At 43.1% G+C, this 27,262-nt stretch overlaps 1 protein-coding gene across 2 annotated transcripts in view; it reads left to right on the top strand.

Moving 5' to 3' along the window:
- Positions 1–27,022, top strand: part of PAK1 (p21 (RAC1) activated kinase 1) — a 56,409-nt gene extending 29,387 nt beyond the window's left edge. For both annotated transcript variants that reach the window (XM_070749504.1, XM_070749505.1), the window contains 10 exons: positions 378–494; positions 1,569–1,746; positions 4,753–4,816; positions 8,366–8,414; positions 9,666–9,778; positions 16,095–16,212; positions 19,013–19,112; positions 21,887–22,083; positions 23,219–23,356; positions 25,530–27,022. In XM_070749504.1, the coding sequence (XP_070605605.1) occupies positions 378–494; positions 1,569–1,746; positions 4,753–4,816; positions 8,366–8,414; positions 9,666–9,778; positions 16,095–16,212; positions 19,013–19,112; positions 21,887–22,083; positions 23,219–23,356; positions 25,530–25,616 (1,161 nt within the window). In that variant the 3' untranslated portion in view covers positions 25,617–27,022. The remainder of the gene's footprint in view (positions 1–377; positions 495–1,568; positions 1,747–4,752; positions 4,817–8,365; positions 8,415–9,665; positions 9,779–16,094; positions 16,213–19,012; positions 19,113–21,886; positions 22,084–23,218; positions 23,357–25,529) is intronic.
- Positions 27,023–27,262: the final 240 nt, after the last annotated feature.

Below are 27,262 nucleotides of genomic sequence, written 5' to 3'. Positions count from 1 at the left end.
AATAAAATAAATAATAAAATAAAATAAAATAAAATAACAAATGAAATGAAATGAAATGAAATAAAAATGAATGAATGAATGAATAAAAATAAAATAAAATAAAAATAAAATAATAAAATAAAATAAAATAAAATTAATAAAATTAATAAAATTAATAAAATTAATAAAATAAAATAAGAATGAATGAATGAACGAATAAATAAAATAAAAACCAAAAACAAACAAACAATCAAATAAATAACGACTGCCTCGCTTAGCAACATTTTGTGGGCGGCCATTTTGTGGAACATGTCCGTACGTTTCCTTCAGGTTCCGAGCAAAAGCTGTGAAATAACAGAAATAAAAGACATAATTAAATGCATGTCATTTCCACGCAGAACGTGAAGGCCGTGTCGGAAACGCCAGCGGTGCCCTCCGTGTCGGAAGATGAGGACGACGATGATGAAGCTCTGCCTCCACCAGTCATCGCCCCTAGGCCAGAACACACAAAATCGGTGAGTGGTTCTTCTCCTTTGCAATAATTGTTTTGAAAACGGATTTGTACAAATACAGTGGCAGCTCTACTTATGAGCTTAATTTGTTCCGTTACCAGGTTCTTAAGTAGAAAAGTTGTAAGAAAAAGCAATTTTTCCCATAGGAATCAATGTAAAAGCAAATAAGGTGTGCGATTAGGGAAACCACAGGGAGGGTGGAGGCCCTGTTTCCTCCCAGGAGATTCCTCGAGAGGCCCCACGGAGGCTTCTCCCTGCCTTTTCCGGCCCTGTTTCCTCCCAGGAGATTCCTCGAGAGGCCCCACGGAGGCTTCTCCCTGCCTTTTCCGGCCCTGTTTCCTCCCAGGAGATTCCTAGAGAGGCCCCACGGAGGCTTCTCCCTGCCTTTTCCGGCCCTGTTTCCTCCCAGGAGATTCCTAGAGAGGCCCCACGGAGGCTTCTCCCTGCCTTTTCCGGCCCTGTTTCCTCCCAGGAGATTCCTAGAGAGGCCCCACGGAGGCTTCTCCCTGCCTTTTCCGGCCCTGTTTCCTCCCAGGAGATTCCTCGAGAGGCCCCACGGAGGCTTCTCCCTGCCTTTTCTGGCCCTGTTTCCTCCCAGGAGGTTCCTCGAGAGGCCCCACAGAGGCTTCTCCCTGCCTTTTCCAGCCCTGTTTCCTCCGAGGAGATTCCTAGAGAGGCCCCATGGAGGCTTTTCTCCACCTTTTCTGGCCCTGTTTCCTCCCAGGAGATTCCTAGAGAGGCCCCACGGAGGCTTCTCCCTGCCTTTTCCGGCCCTGTTTCCTCCCAGGAGATTCCTAGATAGGCCCCACAGAGGCTGTTTTTTTACTAGTGCCAGCTACTGAGGGTAGACTATTACTGTTGCTGAAAGTTCCACTTGGTAGCAAGGATAAACAGTGGCTGAATGTTCCCTCTTTAGCGCATGGCTTGCTGTACTCCTAAGGGTGTGTGTGTGTGTTGCCTTTTGAGGGTATTGGTGGATCCCAGCAATTTCTCTGATCTTTCTGTCATTTTTTTTAATGCCCATTTTTCTATCACTCTCTCTCTCTCCCTCCCTCTCTCCCCTTCCCAAAACTACAGATTTACACCCGCTCCGTGATCGAGCCTCTTCCACCAGCCCCAACCAGGGATGTGACCACCTCGCCCATTAACTCTCCTTCCGAAAACAGCATCACGCCGCCTGACACACTGGCCAGAAATGCCGAGAAACAAAAGAAAAAACCTAAAATGACCGATGAAGAAATCCTGGAAAAATTAAGTAAGATTTGTTTTGAATTATCAAAGTTTAAAGGGGCTATTGGAAAATAAAGGGGGAAAATTACAGGAACTCCTTGACTTGCAACTAGAGTTGAGGCCAATATTTCTGTTGCTAAGTGAGGCATTGGTTAAGGGAGTTTTGCTTCTTCCTCCCTCCCTCCCTCCCTCCTTTTTCTTTCTTTCTTTCTTTTTTCTTTTCTCTTTCTTTTTTCTCTCTATTTCTTTCTTTCTTTTTTCTCTCTCTCTTTTCCTTTCCTTCTCTGCCTGTCTGACTGCCCCTTCCTTCCTTCCTTCCTTCCTTCCTTCCTTCCTTCCTTCCTTCCTTCCTTCCTTCCTTTCTTTCTTTCTTTCTCTTTCTTTCTTTCTCTGTCTCTTTCTGTCTCTGTCTGTCTCCTTCCTTCCTTCCTTCCTTCCTTCCTTCCTTTCCACAGTTGTTTAATGAATTATTGCGGTTGTTAAGTGAATCACATGGTTGTTAAGCGAATATGGGTTTCCCATTGACTTTTGCATGTCAGAATGTCGTAAAAGCAGATCACATGAACCCCCGGGATGCTACAACTATCATAGATATGAGTCAGTTGCTAAGTGTCTGAGTTTTGACCATATGGGCGTGGGGATGTGAAAAACAGTCATACTGTAATTCACTTTTTTCAGTGCTGTTTTAACTTTGAACAGTCTCTAAACACACAACTGCATTGCATTGTGTGTGTGTGTGTGTGTGTGTGTGTGTGTGTGTATATGTGTGTGCAGTCTTTTAATTGTGGTTGCAGCAGACAAAAAATATTTCTCGCCTGAGCTTGGCCTCTTTTTTTGTGTTCAACCAAAGTGCAAACTTTCACACAATTGGTGTTTGAAGGCCTTCAGAATCGTCTCCCAGTGCGGCTTGTGGTGTGATGTGTGATGCTTTGCCTCTCTAAATAGATGGAATGTGTTAAGTGGGATTGTCAAGGCTAAAAAACAATATTATGGAGTCCTCAACGTACGACAATTCGCTTGGCAGCTGTTTAAAGTTACGAAGGACCTCCCCAGGATCTGGATTCAAAGTTACAAGCTGCATTGAAAAAAAGTGATTTATGTCCGTTTTTTTCACACTTATGACCATTGCAGCATCCTTATGGTCAAGCCCTACATGGCATTGGACCAGAGTACCTCCGGAACCGGCTGCTACCGCATGAATCCCAGCGGCCGATAAGGTCCCAGAGAGTTGGCCTTCTCCAGGTCCCGCCGACTAAACAATGTCGTCTGGCGGGCCCCAGGGGAAGAGGCTTCTCTGTGGCGGCCCCTGCCCTCTGGAATCAACTCCCTCGAGAGATTAGAACTGCTCCCACCCTCCTTGTCTTCCGTAAACTACTTAAGACCCACCTATACCGCCAGGCATGGGGGATTTGAGACACCTTTCCCCCAGGCTTATTATAATTTATGTTTGGTATGTATGTGCTGTTTGGTTTTTAATTATGATAGGGTTTTTAGGTTTTTTAATATTAGATTTGTGCCAGTATAATATTGTTTTTATCGTTGTTGTGAGCCTCCCCGAGTCTTCGGAGAGGGGCGGCATACAAATCTAATAAAATTTTTATTATTATTATTATTATTATTATTATTATTATTATTATTATTATTATTATTATGTGATTTCAGATGCTTGGTCACGGTCTCATGGGGCCAGTGTTGTGCCTATCCACAAGAAGGGCAGTAGAGAAGAAGCTGGTAACTACAGGCCAGTTAGCTTGACATCAGTTATAGTTAAAATGATGGAGACTCTACTCAAAAAGAGGATAAATCAGCACCTAAAAAACAATAACTTATTGGACCCAAATCAGCATGGCTTTACTGAAGGCAAATCATGTCAGACTAATCTCATTGATTTCTTTGACTATGTCACAAAGGTGTTGGATCAAGGTGGTGCCGTGGATATTGCCTATCTGGACTTCAGCAAAGCCTTTGATACGGTTCCACATAAAGAGCTGATAGATAAGTTAGTGAAGATTGGACTTAATCCCTGGATAGTTCAGTGGATCAGCTGGCTGAAGCGTAGACATCAGAGAGTTATTGTTAATGGCGAGTATTCTGAGCAGAGACAGGTTACAAGCGGTGTGCCACAAGGGTCTGTTCTGGGTCCTATTCTTTTTAATATCTTTGTGAGTGACATAGGGGAAGGTTCGGTAGGGAAGGTTTGCCTATTTGCCGATGACTCTAAAGTGTGCAATAGGGTTGATATTCCTGGAGGCGTCTGTAATATGGCAAATGATTTAGCTTTACTAGATAAATGGTCAAAGCAATGGAAACTGCAGTTTAATGTTTCCAAATGTAAAATAATGCACTTGGGGAAAAGGAATCCTCAATCTGAGTATTGCATTGGCAGTTATGTGCTAGTAAAAGCTCCAGAAGAGAAGGATTTAGGGGTAGTGATTTCTGACAGTCTCAAAATGGGTGAGCAGTGTGGTCGGGCAGTAGGAAAAGCAAGTAGGATGCTACGTAGCTAGAGGTATAACAAGCAGGAAGAGGGAGATTGTGATCCCGCTGTATAGAGTGCTGGTGAGACCACATTTGGAATACTGTGTTCAGTTCTGGAGACCTCATCTATAAAAAGATGTTGATAAAAGTTGAACGGGTCCAAAGACGGGCTACAAGAATGGTGGAAGGTCTTAAGCATAAAACTGACCAGGAAAGACTTAATGAACTCAATCTGTATAGTCTGGAGGACAGAAGGAAAAGGGGGGACACGATCGAAACATTTAAATATGTTAAAGGGTTAAATAAGGTTCAGGAGGGAAGTGTTTTTAATAGGAAAGTTTCGTAAGTTTTCTCCCCCTGAAAATTGAATGTATTTCCAAGGAATTGATGCCTGTAAGTACCAAAAAGCTTAAACTGTGGAATTAAAATTTGATTTCATTTATTTCTTTCCTTCCTTCCTTCCTTCCTTCCTTCCTTCCTTCCTTCCTTCCTTCCTTCCTTCCTTCCTTCCTTCTTTTTTTCTTTCTTTCTTTTTTTCTTTTTGTTTTAAAAGGAGGTATCGTAAGCATTGGGGATCCCAAGAAGAAATATACCAGTTTTGAGAAGATTGGACAAGGGTAAGCATTTTAATTGTGAGCGACTGCTTCTTCAGTACAATTCAGTCCTTGATTTGCAACAGTTCATTTAGTGACCGTTCAAAGTTAAGTGAGACTGAGAAAAATGGCTTTTGACCGCTATCACATGATTCTTGCAGCCTTCCCATGGTCATGTGATCAACATTTTCTGGTGTGTATTTATAACATGTCCAATGCCATGTAGGGCTTTATAGGTCAAAACCAACACTTTGAATAGCGTTCGGAGACCAATCGGCAGCCAACGCACCTCGCTGAGTGCTGGAGAAACATGGGCATATCTCGGGAGGCCCATGACGGCTCTCGCGGCTGTGTTTTGGATTACCTGCAGTCTCTGAACATTCTTCAAAGGTAGCGACATGTAGAGAGAGTTGTTCTCTAGAGACTCAGTTGTATAGTGAATCTGGCCAGTGGCTTTGCTTGTCGGAAGGTCGCAAAATCAGACCACCTGACCCACCAGGACACAAAAATATGAAATAAATATGAACAGTTACCATGCATCTGAATTTTGATCATGTGTTGCAATGGTTAAGAACATAAGAACATAAGAAGAGCCCTGCTGAATCAGGCCAAAGCCCATTGGGTCCAGCATTCTGAGGCCCACCAATTGTCCATGGGGATCTTGAGCAGAAAGAGAAGGCAAAACCCTCCCTTTCCCCTGACCCCCAACAAATGGTACTCAAGGGAACCCTGCCTGCCTCAACCAACATAGAGGCGGCACATGGATATCTGTTTCTATAACCACTGATACACTCGGCATCCATGAATCTTTCTAACCCTGCCTTGAAGCTATCAAGGCTGACAGCTGTCACGACCTCTTCTGGAAGTGAATCCCATCAACCAAGGACCCTCTGGGAGAAGAAATACTTCCCTTGATTTGTCCTCCCTTTCTTACCTATGAGCTTTAGGGAGGGCCCCCTCGTCCTAGTATTGTGTGATGGAGAAAATATTTTTTCTCTATCCACCTTTTCTATCCCATGCATGATTTTATACACTTCGATCCAGTCACCCCTTAAACGCCGCCTTTCAAGGCTGAAGAGACCGAGGCGTTGCAACCTGGTTTCATAAGGGAGATGCTCCATTTCCTTGATCATTCATGTTGCCCTTTTTGCACCTTTTCCAGTTCCATTCTATCCTTCTTGAAGGTGCGGTGACCAGAACTGTACACAGTACTCCAAGTGTGGTCTTAAATGAAAGATAACTTTTTCAGTGCTGTTGTAACTTGGAAACGGTCACTCAACGAATGGCTATGTGTCAAGGACTACCTGTCATTATCCTCTTTTAACGCACTCACCCCATCCCTTGCGGGGGTAGGGTCTGGGAAACTGAATGGAGCAAGCACAGTGTTTCATGGCTAGGTGCCTTTCCTGTCGCCAATGCTGAGTTTTGTTTAGCAGATATATTCTCACTGTGCCCAGAGAGAGATAAATATCTTCCTCTACCTAGGATCGAACTCGCAGCCTCCTTGATTTTGAGGCGAGAGCTCCACCTCCGCACCATTCCTTGTCAAGGACTACCTGTAATTTCCCAAATGTATTTATTAATTATTAATTAATTAATTAAATTAATGACTTCCTGATTTAAAATGTCCAAACATGGACCTTTTAAATCAGGAATCTCTCCTTGTGCTTTTCTTGTAGAAATTTGTAAAACCGTGGAGGTTTTTCTTGCAAATTTTAATTTTGTTCCAAGTGGCTGTTTCGGTGGCATTTGGGAGCCGATCTTTGGAATTCGCGCATAATAATAGCGCCCGAATCGGTTTTGAGGGTTTTCCGCTTGCCAGGAACCAATTAACACGGGCGAGTAGAGAGTTAGGTCACCGAGACAAAAGAGGTCCGGCAGGTGGAAATTAAATTTTGTCACGCGGCCAGTTTTATTGTCCTTTGTTGTCACATGGCCACACAATTGTCACAAATGCTGCAAATGAAACTACAGAGGTTGGTCAGGAAGAAAAGGTAAGAAGGAAGAGTTGAAACCGAAGGGGGGGAAAAAGGGAAGTTGACCAATTGCAGTGAGTCCCTAGAACTCCATCAAAAAAAGTAATACAGTGGCATCTCTACTTACGAACTTAATTTGTTCTGTGACCAGGTTCTTAGGTAGGAAAGTTTGTAAGAAGAAGCCATTTTTCCCATAGGAATCAATGTAAAAGCAAATAATGTGCGTGGTTGGGGAAACCACAGGGAGGGTTGAGGCTCTGTTTCCTCCTAGGAGATTCCTAGAGAGACCCCATGGAGGCTTCTCCCCGCCTTTTCTGGCCCTGTTTCCTCCCAGGAGATTCCTAGAGGGGCCCCAAGGAGGCTTTTCCCCACCTTTTCAGCCCGTTTCCTCCCAGGAGATTCCTAGAGAGGCCCCATGGAGGCTTCTCCCTGCCTTTTCTAGCCCTGTTTCCTCCCAGGAGATTCCTAGAGAGGCCCCAAGGAGGCTTCTCCCCGCCTTTTCTGGCCCTGTTTCCTCCCAGGAGATTCCTAGAGGGGCCCCAAGGAGGCTTCTCCCCACCTTTTCAGCCCGTTTCCTCCCAGGAGATTCCTAGAGGGGCCCCATGGAGGCTTCTCCCTGCCTTTTCTAGCCCTGTTTCCTCCCAGGAGATTCCTAGAGAGGCCCCAAGGAGGCTTCTCCCCACCTTTTCAGCCCGTTTCCTCCCAGGAGATTCCTAGAGAGGCCCCATGGAGGCTTCTCCCTGCCTTTTCTAGCCCTGTTTCCTCCCAGGAGATTCCTAGAGAGGCCCCAAGGAGGCTTTTCCCCGCCTTTTCTGGTCCTGTTTCCTCCCAGGAGATTCCTAGAGGGGCCCCAAGGAGGCTTCTCCCCACCTTTTCAGCCCGTTTCCTCCCAGGAGATTCCTAGAGAGGCCCCATGGAGGCTTCTCCCTGCCTTTTCTAGCCCTGTTTCCTCCCAGGAGATTCCTAGAGAGGCCCCATGGAGGCTTCTCCCTGCCTTTTCCGGTTACAGTTTTGGAGGTTTGTGTTTGTAAATGGAGAATGGTTCTTGAGAAGAGGCAAAAAAATCTTGAACACCCGGTTCTTATCTAGAAAAGTTCCTAAGTAGAGGTTTCTCAGCGAGGGGAGCCTCAGCAAAATTGCACCATCGCAAAAACACGGAAGTCCTCGAAACCCCAACTTTGGACTTCCATTGCCAGCGAAGCGCCCATTTTTGCGCTTCTGGGATTCCCCTGCAGCATCGCAAAAACACAGAAGTCCGGAGGTGGTGTTTCCCATGGAGGGGAGCCTCAGGGGAATCCCAGCAGTGCAAAAACAGGCACTTCGCTGGCAACAGAAGTCCGGAGGCGGGGCACCCCAGCGGCAGCGGCTTGGGTTTGTAAGGTGAAAATAGTTTGGAAGGAGAGGCAAAAAAATCTTAAACCCCGGGTTTGTATCTCGAAAAAGTTGTATGACGAGGGGTTCGTAAGACGAGGTTTCACTGTATTTGGATTAAAAACGGGAGACTTGGATTATCCTGAAAGGGGTTTTTACCAATGCTTCTATACAGTAATTGAAGCTGTTTTAAACCCGGATTTGTCTTTTCTGTGTTGTGTTTCAGGGCTTCGGGTACCGTTTACACAGCGATGGATGTAGCAACAGCACAAGAGGTAAAGACTCAGGCAGGTGTGAGGTGGGGTGGATGCAGAGGAGGCTGAAGGCTGAAACCAGTGAACACTGTGTGCATGGCTTATTTTGTGGTCAGGGGGTTGGACTAGAAGACCTCCATTTTGTGGTCAGGGGGTTGGACTAGAAGACCTCCAAGGTCACGGATGTCATGCTTACAATCCATGCAGTCACTTAAAGACAGCAATGGGGAGAACAGGGATTATGGTCATGAAATTAAATTAATCAAATTAATCAAATTAATCAAATTTAATTAAATTTTAATTAAATTAAATTTTAATTAAATTTAATTAAATTTTAATTAAATTTAATTTTAATTAAATTAAGTTAAATTTTAATTAAATTAAGTTAATTAAATTAAATTTAATTTAATTTTAATTAAATTAATTAAATTAAATTAAATTAAATTTTAATTAAATAAATTAAATTTAATTAAATTTAATTTTAATTAAATTAATTAAATTTAATTTAATTTTAATTAAATTAATTAAATTAATTTTAATTAAATTAATTAAATTAATTTTAATTAATTTTAATTAAATTAATTAAATTAATTAAATTAATTTTAATTTTAATTAAATTAATTAAATTAATTTTAATTTTAATTAAATTAATTAAATTAATTTTAATTTTAATTAAATTAATTAAATTAATTTTAATTTTAATTTTAATTAAATTAATTAAATTAATTTTAATTTTAATTAAATTAATTAAATTAAATTTGCACCAGGGTGACTACTGTCCCCTGCCCTAAATTTCTCTCTTGTTAGCACCAATATCATGTATATAAACCGTGTTATTTCTTTGTATACTACTAATATCTATTTGACAAAAATAAATAAATAAAAATAAATAAATAAAATAAAATGAGATGATTGCGTGGACATCTTGCTAAATAACCCATGTGTTCATTTTATGACAGCAATGGGGAGAGCAGAGATTATGAGGAGAGCAGAGATTATGGTCATTAAGTGAGGTGATCCTATGGATGTCACACTTAACTCATGCGTTCATTTTATGACAGCAATGGGGAGTACAGAGATTGTGGACATTAAAGTGGGGGTTACATGGACGCTTCGCTTAACGACCACCACAACGTACCACCATAATGGGCAGGCTTTATTATGGTCATAAATCAAGGACTACCTGTATTTCTAACATCTTCTCCCACCATTAGAATTGTGACGCAATCAAAGCTATGGATTCTTTTTCCTTTTTCCCCTTCCAAAATCCAGGTTGCCATCAAACAGATGAATTTGCAGCAGCAGCCCAAGAAAGAGCTGATCATCAATGAGATCCTCGTCATGAGGGAAAACAAGAACCCCAACATTGTCAACTACCTGGACAGGTAGCTGTAATTTTAGATTATGGGCCAGGGTGTCTCGTTTTTACACAGCCGCTTTGACTGACATCTGCCCCAAAGATGGCTGGGAGTGTTGTAGCGTGAGAAGACTGAAATGTTTTCCCCTCAGTTTCTCTTTAAAAAATCGTGAGGTAAAACAAGGAGAGCTGAGCTCTATCATTTGATAGAACGAATTGTATCAATATTGGTCGCTGAGGGTTGAAATGAGGGCGGCTTGGCGCCCTCTGAACTTGGTTGTTTTCTTGCAGATGTTTCGTGATCCAACTAGAAAGGAATGGAGTTTTGTTCTTTTTATATACTTGGCCTGTCAGTGTTCGTGGGAGTCTTCTTGGTGATGAAACATTTTGCTCAGGCAGTGTTGTGGTTAGCTCTGGCCCAGCTCCTGCCCCAAGGAATGTGCAGGTGGATGTGGGGGAAACATCCACATGCCGCAGGCCTGTTTTGCTCCCAGTAGAATCTGACGATGAAGCCTCCTCTGACCAAGGAAGCCTGAGTGACAGGGAAGAGGGGAGTTTGGCAGACAGCCCAGGAGGCGATCAATCATTTGTATCATCCCTGGATTCTGAACAAGAATTAATGACACACCCACGCATGCGTAGAGTGATGCATAGGAGACAACAACTGAAGGATTATTACAAGAGAAAATGAGGCCACCTTTGGTTGGGTGGGGCTGCTGTAATTAGTGCTACAGATAAAAGTGCAGCCTGGTGTTTTAGCCTCATGGCAGTTTATCTGATTCATTGTTTCGTCAAGATCGTGGGTTTTGTGCTGTTCAAGATTGTGTGTGGACTCTCTGGACTTTAGAATTGGACTCAATTTCCCAGTTATTGGGTGAGCAATTGGATTGCATTTCACCTGTGCCTTGTGTGTACCAGAAAATCCCTTTGACATTTAAAAAGGGAACTGTTTCTGTTTTTCTGTTGATAAAGACTTTTGGGTTTTCCTTTTATCGTGTGGTGTGTGTCTGTAATGTTTCTTAGCTGGAACTACATGTGATATCCCACCAGTTTCTTTAATAGAGTACAGTAGTACTGTAGAAGAATTTTATGAATTCAAAATTTTTAATGGATTTAATGGATTTAAGATCCGTTTGAAAACCCGTGAAATAGCGAATCCGCGAAAGATGAACGGTGAAGTAGCAAGGGATTACTGTATTAGACACACCTTTTCCCCCCCTAAAAGAGGCTGAAAATTCAGGTACATCTTATACCCTCCCTCAAGGTTTTCCCCCCCAGCCCTAACTAGGTGCTAACGATCTCCCCAGCTCTTACCTTGCAGGCTCTTTCATTGTTACTCTCTGCAAAGAATATTTTCCAAACACTAAAGGGTTTTTTTTTCATTGCTCTACTTGCTCCAAATGTTTCTTTCCAGCCCTAACCAGGTACTAATGGTTTTCCTAGCTCTTACCTTGCAGGCTCTTTCATTGTTACTCTCTGCAAAGAATGTTTTCCAAGCCCTAAGTCTTTGCAGGGGTTTTTTTTTCATTGCTCTACTTGCTCCAAATGTTTCTTTCCAGCCCTAACCAGGTACTAATGGTTTTCCTAGCTTGCAAGCTCTTTCATTGTTACTGTCACTGAATAAAGTTTTTTTAAAACCCTAACAAGGGGATAAAATAATGTGCTGGAGCTGACCAGACTAAAGATGCTAGCCAGATGAATACCTGGGAAGCAGATTCTTTTCCCTATTTTCCTCCCCCAAAATTAAGGTGCGTCTTATACTCCGAAAAATATGGCGTTTTATGCTCCAAAAATGTGGCATTTCAGTCTTTATCTCTCAATAAACTTGCTGAATGCATTTTCTTTGGAAGCTTTTAAAAACAGCACCGCCAAAGAGAATGAAAAAGGTGGCTGATCGGTTTTTAACTTATGTAATTCTGTCTTATCTTGGCCCTCTTCTGGATTTCCCTGCTGTGGCAAATCTGTTGTTTTTTTCCTGTCCTGGGGAAAAATAAAACCAAACAGATTGATTCCACTATGGATGTGTTGATGTTGACGAAAAATGTGCATTCAGATGGTTGTGATTAAAATATTCTCCCTGCTTGCTTCTTCCTCTGTTTTCTTTTTGTCTTGTCTGTTTGCTTCTTGTTTTTGTATTTAATTGTGGAATCCTGTCTTTTATTTTAATCCTTTTTTAAAAAAAAAAGATCTTTGCAAGTGGGTTGGGGTACAGGATCTGTTGCCATGGTGTCGTAGGCAGCAGCCAAAACATCTCCCAGGGAGCTATAATTCCTAATTATGAAATACATGGGGAGCCATTTTATTCATTCATTTAAATGGATTTAAATCTATCAAGCGATCAAGAACTAAAAGCACATTTGATCTCTGATCAATCCCAAAGTACAGTGATACCTCGTCTTACAAACCCCTCGTCATACAAACTTTTCGAGATACAAACCTGGGGTTTAAGATTTTTTTGCCTCTTCTTACAAACTATTTTCACCTTACAAACCCACCGCCGCCGCTGGGATGCCCCGCCTCCGGACTTCCGTGTTTTTGTGATGCTGCAGGGGAATCCCAGCAGGAGAATCCCAGCAGCGCAAAACCGGGCGCTTCACTGGCAACGGAAGTCCGGAGGTGGGGTTTCCCAGCGAGGGGAGACTCCGCGAAATCGCAGCATCACAAAAACACAGAGGTCCGGAGGTGGGGTTTCGAGGTCTTCGGTGTTTTTGCGATGCTACGATTTCACTGATGCTCCCTTCGCTGAGAAACCCCACCTCCAGCCAGCGAAGCGCTCGTTTTTGTGATGCTAGGATTCCCCTGCATTCTTATCTCTGGGGGTAGTTGATTCCAGAGGGTTGGGGCCACCACAGAGAAGGCTCTTCCCCTGGGTCCCGCCAGACGACATTGTTTAGTCGATGGGACCCGGAGAAGGCCAACTCTGTGGGACCTAATTGGTCGCTGGGATTCGTGTGGCAGAAGGCGGTCCCGAAGATATTCTGGTCCAATGCCATGTAGGGTTTTATAGGTCATAACCAACACTTTGAATTGTGACTGGAAACTGATCGGCAACCAGTGCAGGTTGAGTTCTTTTTTGAAAGAACTCAAAAATTGACAAAATCTCTCATGAGCGAGCGTCCACCCACAAGAACTTTGCGCCGGTGTGCACAGCCGGCAGACATGCGCAGACGCATTGGTCGCCAGTGCGCCGGTGAGCCCTTCACTGGTTTTTACCCCTGGAATTTACGGCGAGAATTTTAAGTAGGTTTGAAATAAGAACTCTTACAACCTCTATAAATTTCCCTTAGTGGGAAATGAGGTAAAGTGAGATGAGAAATGAGGCAAGTGTGAACCTTCAAGCATTTTGTGAGGAGAAATGGTTGAGTGAGGGACTTTCGGAGGTGAGATGAAACCTGTGAATTACACGCTCAGAAGTGAGCGATGTGACAATTTATGATGAGTCACGAGAACATTTTTAAGAATGTGTTGGATAACCATCTGTCTGAAGCAGTGTACGGTTTCCTGCCTAAGCAAGGCATCAGACTAGAAGACCTCCAAGGTCCCTTCCAACTCTGTTATTCTATATTCTATAACTCAGGAGGAATTTCCTGTGAGGAGAACAATTGATCAGTGGAACTGTTTGCCTCCAGATTTTCTGCAAAGGTGAAACCATAGAAACATAGAAACATAGAAGTCTGACGGCAGAAAAAGACCTCATGGTCCATCTAGTCTGCCCTTATACTATTTCCTGTATTTTATCTTACGATGGATATATGTTTATCCCAGGCATGTTTAAATTCAGTTACTGTGGATTTACCAACCACGTCTGCTGGAAGTTTGTTCCAAGCATCTACTACTCTTTCAGTGAAATAATATTTTCTCACGTTGCTTTTGATCTTTCCCCCAACTAACTTCAGATTGTGTCCCCTTGTTCTTGTGTTCACTTTCCTATTAAAAACACTTCCCTCCTGGACCTTATTTAACCCTTTGACATATTTAAATGTTTCGATCATGTCCCCCCTTTTCCTTCTGTCCTCCAGACTATACAGATTGAGTTCATGAAGTCTTTCCTGATACGTTTTATGCTTAAGACCTTCCACCATTCCTGTAGCCCGTCTTTGGACCCGTTCAATTTTGTCAATATCTTTTTGTAGGTGAGGTCTCCAGAACTGAACACAGTATTATTCCAAATGGGGTCTCACCAGCGCTCTATATAGTGGGATCATAATCTCCCTGTGAGACTTTTCCCTTCAAAGCTGCTCTACAAGAGGAGAGACCTCGTTCTGGAGTCTTGAAACTCTCTGAGTGTTGTGGTTGGCTCTGGGCCAGCTCCTGCAGCAGGGAATGTTGATGTTGATTTATGGGAATCCTCGGTTTATCGGAGACCTGTTTTATTGCCAGCAGAATCTGTCAGTGATGTCAGCTCAGAGCCAGGGACAGACAATGGGGGAGAGGAAACATATAACGAGATGGGTGCAGCCAGCCCACCAGTCAGTGCTTCAATTAGTGAGTCATCAGAATCGGGGGAGGACCCACTTGTGGATGCCCGTGTGCGCAGGCTTGTGACTAGAAGGGAACAGCTGCTCAGGCATTTAAGAAGATAAGTCAGTACACCTGTTCAAGGGTTTATTATGTTAATGAGTTGGTGATAAAAGTGGACGCTGGGAAACGTGGTCTGTGGGTGTTTAGAGACTCCTGAAAGAACATAGCTCTAGCTCGTATTATTCAAGGACTTCTACTAAACTCTGGACACTTCATAGTTAAAGAACTCTTGAGGACTTTTTGGTTTGGGTGGCTGTGAAGATTTACAGCCATCTTATCTTCTCTTTTGGTTTTGGCACTGCCGCATCTCGGGTGAGAATAATTTAACTCAAGATTGCTTGATAAACTTGCTTTCATTTTCTTTGTGACTGTGTGTGTGTGTTTGAAATTCATCCCAAACTCACTGGGGGCTAATTGCTAAGGGCCTGGCATAACACTGAGCTTGGGTTTTTTTTTCACGTATCATTTTTTTTATTTTCTCCACCATAAAATAAAACAATGTATAGTTATAAACACAACAACAATGCTTAAAATCAATCATATATAAACTTTCCTTTTCTTGTTACCCACTCAACGGAGGTTCTTATCTCTCCTCATCTGAAAATTTCTATTAATTTTACTAATTAATTTTGCTTGTTTCCTGACAGATATTTCATGACCCAGCTAGATAACATCACCAGTGCATAGTTGAGTGTTGGGTAATGAAATGGGCAGTTCAACCCCGAGCTCCAATTACTGTCTTCTAGTGAGACCTTGTCCCCCAAGATGCTCTACAAAAGTGACTGCAAAAAGAGAATTTGGAATAGGAAAAGCAGGTTTAAAATTAAGATTTTTCTCTGGAGTCCTTGCGGGGAAAAAAGTCATCTCACACTGGACATCAAAACCAAGATTTGATTATTGTAAAATAATGCACTTGGGGAAAAAGAATCCTCAATCTGAGTATTGTATTCGCAGCTCTGTGTTAGCAAAAACTTCAGAAGAAAAGGATTTAGGGGTAGTGAATTCTGACAGTCTCAAAATGGGTGAACAGTGCAGTCAGGCGGTAGGGAAAGCAAGAAGAATGCTTGGCTGCATAGCTAGAGGTATAACAAGCAGGAAGAGGGAGATTGTGACCCCGCTATATAGAGCGCTGGTGAGACCACATTTGGAATACTGTGTTCAGTTCTGGAGACCTCGCCTACAAAAAGAGATGGATAAAATTGAACGGGTCCAAAGACGGGCTACAAGAATGGTGGAAGGTCTTAAGCATAAAACGTATCAGGAAAGACTTCATGAACTCAATCTGTATAGTCTGGAGGACAGAAGGAAAACGGGGGACATGATCGAAACATTTAAATATGTTAAAGGGTTAAATAAGGTCCAGGAGGGAAGTGTTTTTAACAGGAAAGTGAACACAAGAACAAGGGGACACAATCTGAAGTTAGTTGGGGGAAAGATCAAAAGCAACGTGAGAAAATATTATTTTACTGAAAGAGTAGTAGATCCTTGGAACAAACTTCCAGCAGACGTGGTAGATAAATCCACAGTCACTGAATTTAAACATGCCTGGGATAAACATAGATCCATCCTAAGATAAAATACAGAAAATAGTATGAGGGCAGACTAGATGGACCATGAGGTCTTTTTCTGCCATCAGACTTCTATGTTTCTATGTGTCTACTTGTTTTTTAGTTTGCAAGGTAGTTTTGTGGCTTCACCTTGGATGGTCCGCTTCACCACCTTGCTCTTAAAACATTGCTGCCTATGTCGGTTTGGCAAATAGGTGTGTTTGTGTGTTTGGCAGACTAATGTGAGACTCGTGCCATTTCTTCCGTTCGCTGCAGTTACCTTGTGGGAGACGAGCTGTGGGTTGTCATGGAGTATTTGGCTGGCGGCTCATTGACAGACGTGGTAACGGAGACCTGCATGGATGAAGGACAGATAGCTGCGGTGTGCCGTGAGGTAAGAATTTTAATGAGGGCTTGTAGAGAACCTGGGTCCCTTTGGGTCATGGCTTCAGAGGAATTTCCTTCCCAGATTCCTCAATGCGTCCAACAGTGGCAGAGCTTGTAATGGACTGGAAAAAGTTATTTAAAAATTCAAGGAGATATTTAGATGTGTCTGCCCTGAAAGTAGCTCAGGATGAACTGTAACATAGATCACTCTTTCCTTCCTTCCTTCCTTCCTTCCTTCCTTCCTTCCTTCCTTCCTTCCTTCCTTCCTTCCTTCCTTCCTTCCTTCTCTCCCTCCTTCCTTCTTCCTCCCTTCCTTCCTCTTTCCCTATCCATCCATCCATCCATCCATCCATCCTTGCCTCTCCTCCCTCTCATCCTTATTTCTCCTCCCTCCCTCCCTTTCCCCTTCCTTCCTTCCTTCCCTCCTTCCTTCCTTCCTTCCTCCCCATCCATCCATCCATCCATCCTTGCCTCTCCTCCCTCTCCTCCTTATTTCTCCTCCCTCCCTTTCCCCTTCCTTCCTTCCTTCTTACCCGCTCTCGCTCCATACGTACTTACCAACTTCCATTTCTTCTGTCCACCCATCCACCCATTCTCTCCTTCCTTTTGCACACTCCTTCCCTCTCTATTCATCTTCCTTTCCTCCCTCCCTCTCTCCCATTCATCCATCTCCTCTCTCCCTCCCTTTTATCCTTATCCCTCTCTCCTTTCCTTCCTTCCCTCCCTCCCTTCCATCCATCCTTACCTCTCCTCCCTCCCTGTCCTTATCTCTCCTTCCTTCTTCCCACCCTCCCTTTCCTCTTCCTTCCTTCTTATGTGCCCTACCTACCTACTTACCAACCTCTATTTCTTCTGTCTACCCATCCACTCACCCTCTCCTTCCTTCCTTTTTACTTCCCCCTCTATTCATCTTCCTTCTCTCTCTCCCATCCATCCATCCATCTCCCCTCTCCCTCCCTCCCTTTCACCCTTATCACTCCCTCCCTGCCATCTCATCCATCCATCCATCCATCCTTACCTCTCCTCCCTCCCTCCCTCTCCGCCTCTGGATTGGAGATGTTTTTGATTCTGCTCATTGTACAGTGTTCCCTTGATTTTCGCGGGTTCTAACTTTGCGAATAGCCTACACCACGGTTTTTCAAAAAAATATTAATTAAAAAATACTTCATGGGTTTTTTTCTATACCACGGTTTTTCCCGCCCTATGATGTCGTACATCATCGCCAAACTAATACTTTTTGCAAATAAATAACAAAAATATATATATAATTGTTAATAAATAATTATGTTTATAAATATCAGGATCACTAAGTGTCTTATTCAATGGTGAGTACCAATAATAATGGTGAGTAAATGGTTGTTAAGGGAATGAGAAATGGTAATTTAGGGGTTTAAAGTGTTAAGGGAAGGCTTGTGATACTGTCCATAGCCAAAAATGGTGTATTTACTTCCGCATCTCTACTTCGCGGAAATTTGACTTTCGCGGGTGTTCTGGTTTCTGGTGGAACTTTAGTTATTAAAAATAACGCTTACTGAATGCAGTACAGTGTTCCCTCGATTTTCGCGGGTTCGAACTTCACGAAACAGCTATACCACGTTTTTTCAAAAATATTAATTAAAAAATACTTCGCGGGTTTTTTCCCTATACTACGGTTTTTCCTGCCCGATGACATCATATGTCATCGCCAAACTTTCATCTCCCTTTAATAAATATTTTTTTTAATAAACTTTAATAAATAAACATGGTCAGCAATAATCTAAATGGTTGCTAAGGGAATGGGAAATTGCACTTTAGGGGTTTAAAGTGTTACGGGAAGGCTTGTGATACTGTTCATAGCCAAAAATAGTGTATTTACTTCCGCATCTCTACTTCGCGGAAATTCGACTTTTGTGGGCGGTCTTGGAACGCATCCCCTGCGAAAATCGAGGGAACACTGTATTTCATAAACAAAGAAACTCCATTTTTATTCTCTTCACTTCCGTATTCAAAATGCAATACAGACTGGCACATTCCTTTCTCCTGTTATCTCTCTTAATTCCATTCCACATACATTCCTTCCATCCTCCGTCTCCCAAGATTTATGTACTTACAGCATGATTCAAAAACAGCAGGAATGACCATCCTAAGATAAAATACAGAAAATAGTATAAGGGCAGACTAGATGGACCATGAAGTCTTTTTCTGCCATCAGACTTCTATGTTTCTATGTTTCTAAAATAACACAGAATAAACTTACTCACTCAAGAGACTTCATTTTAGAACTACAACATTGAAACTCTGCCCTTCTTCCCCACTGGCCCCCTGAGGTGCCAAATACATCACTCCAGCATTTAACCCATTCCTCCCCTTAATATCTTTTCCCTAACACCTGTTCCTTGCGTTTTTGGACCCTTCTGAATTGAGGATTGACCCAGCGAATGTCTGTCTCTTCTTCACTAGATTCTGGACTCATAGCCACATCCTGTGGCTGGCCTCCCACCTGTTCTAATACCTGTAACCCCAGCGCCTACCACTAATTCATAAACACTATCAGTATAAGAGTCCTCAAGCTCTTCATCATCCTCCAACTGACCAGGAGTATGTACAACAGCCGGCGGTCTCAGAACGCATCGCCCACGAAAATCGAGGGAGCACTGTAAAGCTGCATTAATAGAAAGGGCTCACAGAGTCGTCCTCACCTATTATATCACCCCTACATTTCTGATCCATGCCTTGTTCGGTGAAGGGTGGTCATTGGGAAATGCATAAATACCCCTACAGATGCCCCCCATAAGAGCCACATCTGTCTTTGCTGTCTCCCCCCTTAGTGCCTTCAAGCCTTGGAATTCCTCCACTGCAACCAGGTGATCCATCGAGATATCAAAAGTGACAACATTTTGCTTGGAATGGACGGGTCTGTCAAGCTAAGTACGTGGCTTGGATGATTGGCGGGAATTGTGGGTCTGGGGGATGTTTTGCCTGTGGGTGGAAACCCTTCGCTCCTAACGAAGCAATAACTGATGCCTTTGATTCCAACATTGTGACTGAATATTACTTTTCAGTGGGCAAAAGGTGAAAAATTATTTATTGCGTGCATAGAGAGGCAGTTTGTTCATTCTTTGTTGGGACCTGGCTCGTTGGCCTGCTCTTTGGACAGTAATCTCCAATCAATAAAATTGAACGGGTCCAAAGACGGGCTACAAGAATGGTGGAAGGTCTTCAGCATAAAACGTATCAGGAAAGACTTCATGAACTCCATCTGTATAGTCTGGAGGACAGAAGGAAAAGGGGGGACAGGATTGAAACATTTAAATACGTTAAATGGTTAAATAAGGTTCAGGAGGGAAGTGTTTTTAATAGGAAAGTGAACACAAGAACAAGGGGACACAATCTGAGGTTAGTTGGGGGAAAGATCAAAAGCAACGTGAGAAAATATTATTTTACTGAAAGAGTAGTAGATCCTTGGAACAAACTTCCAGCAGACATGGTTGGTAAATCCACAGTAACTGAATTTAAACCTGCCTGGGATAAACATAGATCCATTGTAAGATAAAATACAGAAAATAGTATAAGGGCAGACTAGATGGACTATGAGGTCTTTTTCTGCAATCAGTCTTCTATGTTTCTAATAATAATAATAATAATAATAATAATAATAATAATAATAATAATAATTATTATTATTATTATTATTATTATTATTATTATTTATTAGATTTGTATGCCGTCCCTCTCTGAAGACTCGGAGAGTATAAGGGCAGACTAGATGGACCATGAGGTCTTTTTTGGCCGTCCATCTTCTATGTTTCTAATTCTTCTAATTTTTTTATTTGTTCCATTTTTATTACTCAAGTAATAAATTAACTCAAGGCAATGAGCATGCATAATACTCCTTCCTCCTTTCCCCCCACAACAACAGCCCTGCGAAGTAGGCTGGGCTGAGAGAGAGGAAGTGGCCCATCGTCACAAGCTGTCTTTCATGCCTAAGGTGGGATTAGAACTCCCTCTCTCCTTGTGATTGGCCCAAAGTCACCCAGCTGACTTTCCTCCCTGAGGCGAGACTAGAACTCACCATCTTCTGTGATTGGCCCAAAGTCACCCAGCCTGCTTTCATGCCTAAGGCGGGACTAGAACTCACTGTCTCCTAGTGATTGGCCCATAGCGTACGTTCCCCATACACCAAACCACCCTTCTAAGACCTTTCTCAAGGGTCTGGTATCTTAAGAAAAATTGTATATAGTTTAGTTTAGTTTCATTGGATTTGTATGCCGCCTGTCTCCGAGGATTCGGTGCGGCTCGCAGCATATATAAAACACACAATAATACAATTGATCCAATAAATTCTAACTTTAAAACATTCATTAACATTCACTCAATAAATCACACTAAAAACACTTGTTGGTCAGCGGGAAAGATCTAATGACCCCAGGCCTGGTGACAATGATGGATTTTTAAACTCTTTCAGAAGACAAGGAGGCTGGGGGCATTGCGAATCTCCCGGGGGAGCTGATTCCAGAGAGCCGGGGCCCCCACAGAGAAGGCTCTTCCCCTAGGTCCTGCCAGCTGGCATTGTTTGATTGACAGGACCCTGAGGAGGCCAACTCTGTGAGACCTCACCGGACGCTGGGATTCGTGCGGCAGAAGGCGGTCTCAGAGATAGTCTGGTCCGAGGCCATGTAGGGCTTTATAGGTCATAACCCACACTTTGAATTGTGACCGGAAACTGATCGGCAACCAATGCAGACTGCGGAGTGATGACCAGATAGTCTTTGGTCTTCTCCAAGGGTAGAAAGAAGTTGTGCATGGGGGCTACTCCAGGTTCTGGGCATTGCTGTTCCTTCTTGGAAGGTTTCAAGTTTCAAGTTTTATTGGATTTATATGCCGCCCCTCTCCGAAAACTCGGGGCGGCTAACAGCAATCATAAACAGTATACAATAATAATCCAATACTAAAAGCGAATTAAAAACCCCTTAATATACAAAACCAAACATACATACAGACATACTATGCATACAATTGTAACGGCCTAGGGGGAGAAGAAATCTTAATTCCCCCATGCCTGGTGGCAGAGGTGGGTTTTAAGTAGCTTACGAAAGGCAAGGAGGGTGGGGGCAATTCTAATCTCTGGGGGGAGTTGGTTCCAGAGGACCGGGGCCGCCACAGAGAAGGCTCTTCCTCTGGGTCCCGCCAAGCGGCATTGTTTAGTTGACGGGACCCGGAGAAGACCCACTCTGTGGGACCTAACTGGCCGCTGGGATTCGTGCGGCAGAAGGCGGTCCCTGAGATATTCTGGTCCGGTGCCATGAAGGGCTTTATAGGCCATAACCAACACTTTGAATTGTGACCGGAAACTGATCGGCAACCAATGCAGACTGCGGAGTGTTGGTGTGACATGGGCATACCTAGGGAAGCCCATGATTGCTCTCGCAGCTGCATTCTGCATGATCTGAAGTTTCCGAACACTTTTCAAAGGTAGCCCCATGTAGAGAGCGTTGCAGTAGTCGAGCCTCGAGGTGATGAGGGCATGAGCGACTGTGAGCAGTGACTCCCGGTTCAAATAGGGCCACAACTGATGCACCAGGCGGACCTGGGCGAACGCCCCCCTTGCCACAGCTGAAAGATGTACCAGGTTGAGGGCAACTGGAGTAGACCAAGCTTTTCATCCATTCCTCCTCGTTTTATTTTGTTTCCTTTTCTTCCAGCTGATTTTGGCTTTTGTGCCCAAATCACTCCTGAGCAGAGTAAACGCAGCACCATGGTGGGGACTCCCTATTGGATGGCTCCCGAAGTGGTCACCAGGAAAGCCTACGGCCCCAAGGTGGACATTTGGTCTCTGGGCATCATGGCCATTGAAATGATCGAGGGGGAACCCCCGTACCTCAACGAGAACCCCCTGCGGGTAAGCTTTGGGCTTCAGGGATGCGCGTCCTCAAGCAGAGGAGGCTTCGTAGCCTGCAAATTCACGCAAACGTAAATATCTCAGGATAATGTGACAGAATAGAATAGAATAGAGAATAGAATAGAATGAATAGAGTAGAATAAAATAGAATAGAAAAAAGATAGAATATTGGAAAATAGAATAGAATGAAATGGAATAGAATATTGAAATTTAGAATAGAATATTGGAATGTAGAATATAATAGAATATTGGAAACTAGAATATCAGAACAGAATAGAATAGAATTGGAATGGAATAGAATAGAATAGAATCTGGAATGATTAGATTGGAATGGAATGGAATGAGGTAGAATGGGGTGGGATGGGATAGAATAGAATAGAACTAGAATAATGAAAAGAATAGAATAGAATCTGGAAAGATCAGATTGGAATGGAGTAGGATGGGATGGGATGGGGTAGGATAGAATAGAATAGAATAGAATAGAAAATAGGATAGAATATTGGAAAATAGAATAGAATGGAGTAGGCCAGAACGGAATAGAATGGAATAGAATATTGGAAAATAGAATATCAGAACAGAATAGAATTGGAATGGAATGGAATAGTATCTGGAAAGATTAGATTGGAATGGAATGGAATGAGGTAGGATGGGATGGGATAGAACAGAATAGAATAGAACTAGAATAATGAAAAGAATAGAATAGAATCTGGAAAGATCAGATTGGAATGGAATGGAGTAGGATGGAATGGGATAGAATAGAATAGAATAGAATTCTTTGTTGGTCAAGTGTGATTGGACACACAAGGAATTTGTCGTTGGTGCAGATGCTCTCAGGGTACATAAAAGAAAAGATACATTTGTCAAGAATCATGTGGCACGACACTTAATGATGGTCATAGGATCCAGCCTGAATTGGTCTCTGGGACCTCCCAGGGTTTCTTCTTTCAAGCTTTTGGGCTCGTGCTGGCGCCCATCGTCGGGGAATTTTTCTCTCTAGAATAGAGGTAATCCTTTATGTACGCTGAGAGCATCTGCACCAAAGACAAATCCCTTGTGTGTCCAATCACACTTGGCCAATAAAAATTCTATTCTATTCTATTCTTTATATCCCTGTTTGTTTATTTATTTATTCCAGGCTTTGTATCTCATTGCTACCAACGGGACCCCCGAGCTGCAAAACCCAGAGAAGCTCTCCCCCATATTTAGAGACTTCCTCAATCGCTGCTTGGAAATGGATGTGGAGAAGAGAGGATCGGCCAAAGAGCTTCTGCAGGTAACCCCGGGATCCAGAGAAAGACAGACAGGATCTCATTTACCGTATTTTTCAGAGTATAAGACGCACCTAAATTTTTGGGGAGAAAAATAGTGGGAAACAATCTACCTACTGTTCTGTCGGGCTCTCTGGTGGAATCCTCCCAAAAATTCACAGGTACAAATTTCAGACACCCACACGTTTGAAAATTAAAAACAATGTTCTTTATAATGAAAATTCACTTAAACCAAACCCTCTTTTGGGATAGCAAAGAGCACTGGTCTCCAAACAAACTGGTAATTTGTACAAGTCCCTCATCAGTTCTGAGATACTTAGCTTGCAGCTGTGAGGCAATTCACAGTCCTTCTTCTTCCACAAAGTGAAACACACTTTGCTCTGGTTTAGTTTCCAAGCGGGGAAAAATCAGCACACAAAAAGTCAAAGTCAGTAAAGCAGTCATGAAACACAAGGATCAGATAATCCTCCACAATGGCCAAACCCACAGGCTGCTCTTTATAGCAGCCTCACTAATGACCACAGCCCCACCCAACCACAGGTGGCCTCATTTTCTTTGATAATAATCTCTCAGTTGTTGTTGCCTATGCATCGCTCTCCGCATGTGTGGCTGTATCATTAACTCTTGTTCTGAATCCAAGGAGGAGAGAGATAATTGATCTCCTTCTGAGCTGTCTGCCACACTCTCCTCCTCCCTGTCACTCATGTCTTCTTGGTCAGAGGAGCCTTCATCAGCAGATTCCACCGGGGGGCAAAACAGGCCTGCAGCATGTGGATGTCTCCCCCACATCCACAGTCCTTGGGGCAGGAGCTGGGCCAGAGCTAACCACAACACCTACCAGGTATTCATCTGGCCAGCGTCCTTAGTCTGGTCAGCTTCAGCACATAATTTTATCCCCTGGTTAAGGGCTTTTTAAAAATTATTAATCTGAGAGAGTAACAATGAATGAGCTTGCAGGCCGGTAAGAGCTGGGAACATTGTTGGCACCTGGTTAGGGCTGGAAAGAAACATTTGGAGCAAGTTAGACCAATGAAAAAAGAAACCTGCAAAGACTTAGGGCTTGGAAAACATTCTTTGCAGAGAGTAACAGTGAAAGAGCCTGCAAGGTAAGAGCTGGGAAGAGTGTTAGCATCTAGTTAGGGCTGGGGGGAAAGTATTAAAAGTATAAGATGCACCTGAATTTTCAGCCTCTTTTAGGGAGGAAAAAGGAGTGTCATATACTCCAAAAAATATGGTATAAAGCCTTACATGGCTTAGGGCCAGGCTATTTACGGGACTGCCCAGTGACCGATTAGGGCCCACAGGTTTGGTCTTCTCCGCGTCCCGTTGGCCAAATAGTGCCGATTGGCGGAATCACACGGGAGGGCCTTCTCTGTGGTGGCGCCACCTCTCTGGAACCAGCTGCCCCCAGAGATCCGTGCCACCCCCACCCTCCTGGCCTTCCGGATGGCTGTGAAGACGTGGCTCTGCCGGCAGGCCTTGGGGCCATTCGGCAATACCACCAAGCTCTGACCTAGAAGTAGTGAATGCTTTTATTTCAGGGGGTTTAAATTTTTTTTCCACATTGCTTTTACTTATAAATTTAATAAATTAAATTAAATTAATCCCCTGGTTAGGGCTGAAAAAACATTCTTTGGGGGGAGTAGCATTGAAAAAAAGCCTGCAAAGACTTAGGGCTTCCTTCATTCCCTCCCTCCCTCCTTCCTTCCTTCCTTCCTTCTTCCCTTCCTCCCTCCCTTCTTCTTCCCCCTTCCTTCATTCCCTCCTTCCTCCCTCCCTCCCTTTCTTCTTATCCCCCTTCCTTCCTTCCCTCCCCCTTCCTTCTTTCCTTCCTTCCTTCCTCCCTCCCCCTCTCCCTCCCTTCCTTCTTCTTCCCCTTCCTTCCTTCCTTCATTCATTCCTTCATTCCTTCCTTCCTACCTACCTTCCTCCCTTCCTTCCTCCCTTCTTCCCTTCCTTCCTCCCTCCCTTCCTTCTTCTTCGCCCTTCCTTCCTCCCTCCCTTTCTTCTTATCCCCCCTTCCTTCCTTCCCTCCCCCTTCCTTCTTTCCTTCCTTCCTTCCCTCCTCCCTTCTCTCCCTCCCTCCCTTCTTCTTCCCCTCCCTCCCTCCCTCCCTCCCTCCCTTCCCAAAAGTTGTGACTGTTTTCCCATGCCTCCCTTTCTCTCCTCCTTTTCTAGCACCAGTTCCTGAAAATTGCCAAGCCCCTCTCCAGCCTGACTCCTCTGATCGTTGCCGCAAAAGAGGCCACCAAGAACAACCACTGAGAGAAGAAGCAGGGGAAAAAAAGAAGGAAAAGGCCACACCAGCTGATTCTGAAATATCCTTCTGGAGAACAGTTTCAGTTTTATCCTTTTGGGGTTTTTCCCTTTCTTTCTTTCTTTTTTTAAAGAGACTAATTTTTTTAAAGTTCCTCTTTCAGGATTGCAGAAAAGACTTTTAATCATTTTGAAGGTATTTTATTTTCTGGCGTCTGGAATCACAAAATTCGGACGGAGGATTCAAAAAGGAGACTTACAACATGGAGTAACTCCGGAGTAACTCCGAGCTTAGGAGAGCGCTGCCTTTCTTGCGAGACTCCCGCGAAAAGGCTGACTGATCACAACCGTTGCGTTGTTGTTGCCGCAACAAACCTCTTGGACCTTTTTAAGTATGGATTTTCAGCATGAAAGAAAATAATATCCCACAAAAACTTTTTAGAAGACTTTTTTCCCCCTAAGCGAGATACAGTTCTTTTTAGGCGTTATCCTTGATAATCTCTCGGAGAGCCTGGTTCTTAAAACTACTGAAGATTTGTTTGAATTACTTGAAAAACGAGGGCAGGCAAAGAGAAAAGGGGGACTGTTTTTATAATTGCAGGAGAAAGAGGTTAATTTTTCCCCCTTTGAACTACTGGATGTTTGAACAAAGTTTGCATGTGTCAAAAAGAAGATTGAAGTAGTTAGGATGAATATCATGATCACCCTCTCCCTCACCCCTCACCCCCGTCCTTTTATGAAAGATTAATTAATTGGTAATGATTATGCAATGTGTTTGAGGTTTTGTGTGAGTGTATGTGTGTTTACACCCCCGTGCGTGTGTGTGTGAGAAACAATTTGTCCTCTGATTCAATCCCCATGGCTTTTCCCCATCTTAACCTGCAGTTTTAGGTTAATCTGCCTGTTGGGTTAATAACACAAAACAGGACTTTGCAGATGGAATGGAATTTCGGTTCCCAGAATTCCCCTTGGGAGTTGAAGTCCAGGACAGCTGGAAGGGCCCTGGGGGAAAAACTGCTATTTTTTTCATAACCTCACATTAAACAGTACAGAAATTTGCTCATCCAGCCGTTAACTTAAGAAATAAGGAGATTACACAAACTCTGAAAATGCCAGTGAAGAAAAAGCTTGAATATTTGGGGGTGTTTCTTCACTGCCTTGGTAAAGAATATCATGGTTTCCTGTTTTGCAAGTTTGCCAAAATGATTCTGCATATCAAGATTGGTTTATCTGAGCCAGTAAACGTCGGAGAATTTAGTCTTTACAGACCCAGCTACGGGTGAAAGCATCAATATATACTGGGGATATGGGGGGGTGTCTCTTTGTGTAAGAAGAAAATCTTTTTAATTTGTGCGATATGAAAACGATGGATGCAAATCAGCAGGTTTTGAATAAACTAGATCCTGGGTGTTTCATACTGCTTTGGTTTGTAAAACGTCAGAAGGGGGAAAGCATATAAATACAATCTGAAGTTAGTTGGGGGAAAGATCAAAGGCAACATGAGAAAATATTATTTTACTGAAAGAGTAGTAGATCCTTGGAACAAACTTCCAGCAGACGTGGTTGGTAAATCCACAGTAACTGAATTTAAACATGCCTGGGATAAACATATATCCATCCTAAGATAAAATACAGGAAATAGTATAAGGGCAGAC

Source organism: Erythrolamprus reginae, chromosome 4 (assembly GCF_031021105.1).
Source record: "Erythrolamprus reginae isolate rEryReg1 chromosome 4, rEryReg1.hap1, whole genome shotgun sequence".
NCBI lineage: Eukaryota > Metazoa > Chordata > Lepidosauria > Squamata > Dipsadidae > Erythrolamprus > Erythrolamprus reginae.
The sequence above is the reverse complement of the archived record's forward strand: the minus strand, read 5'-3'. Positions and strand labels throughout refer to the sequence as shown.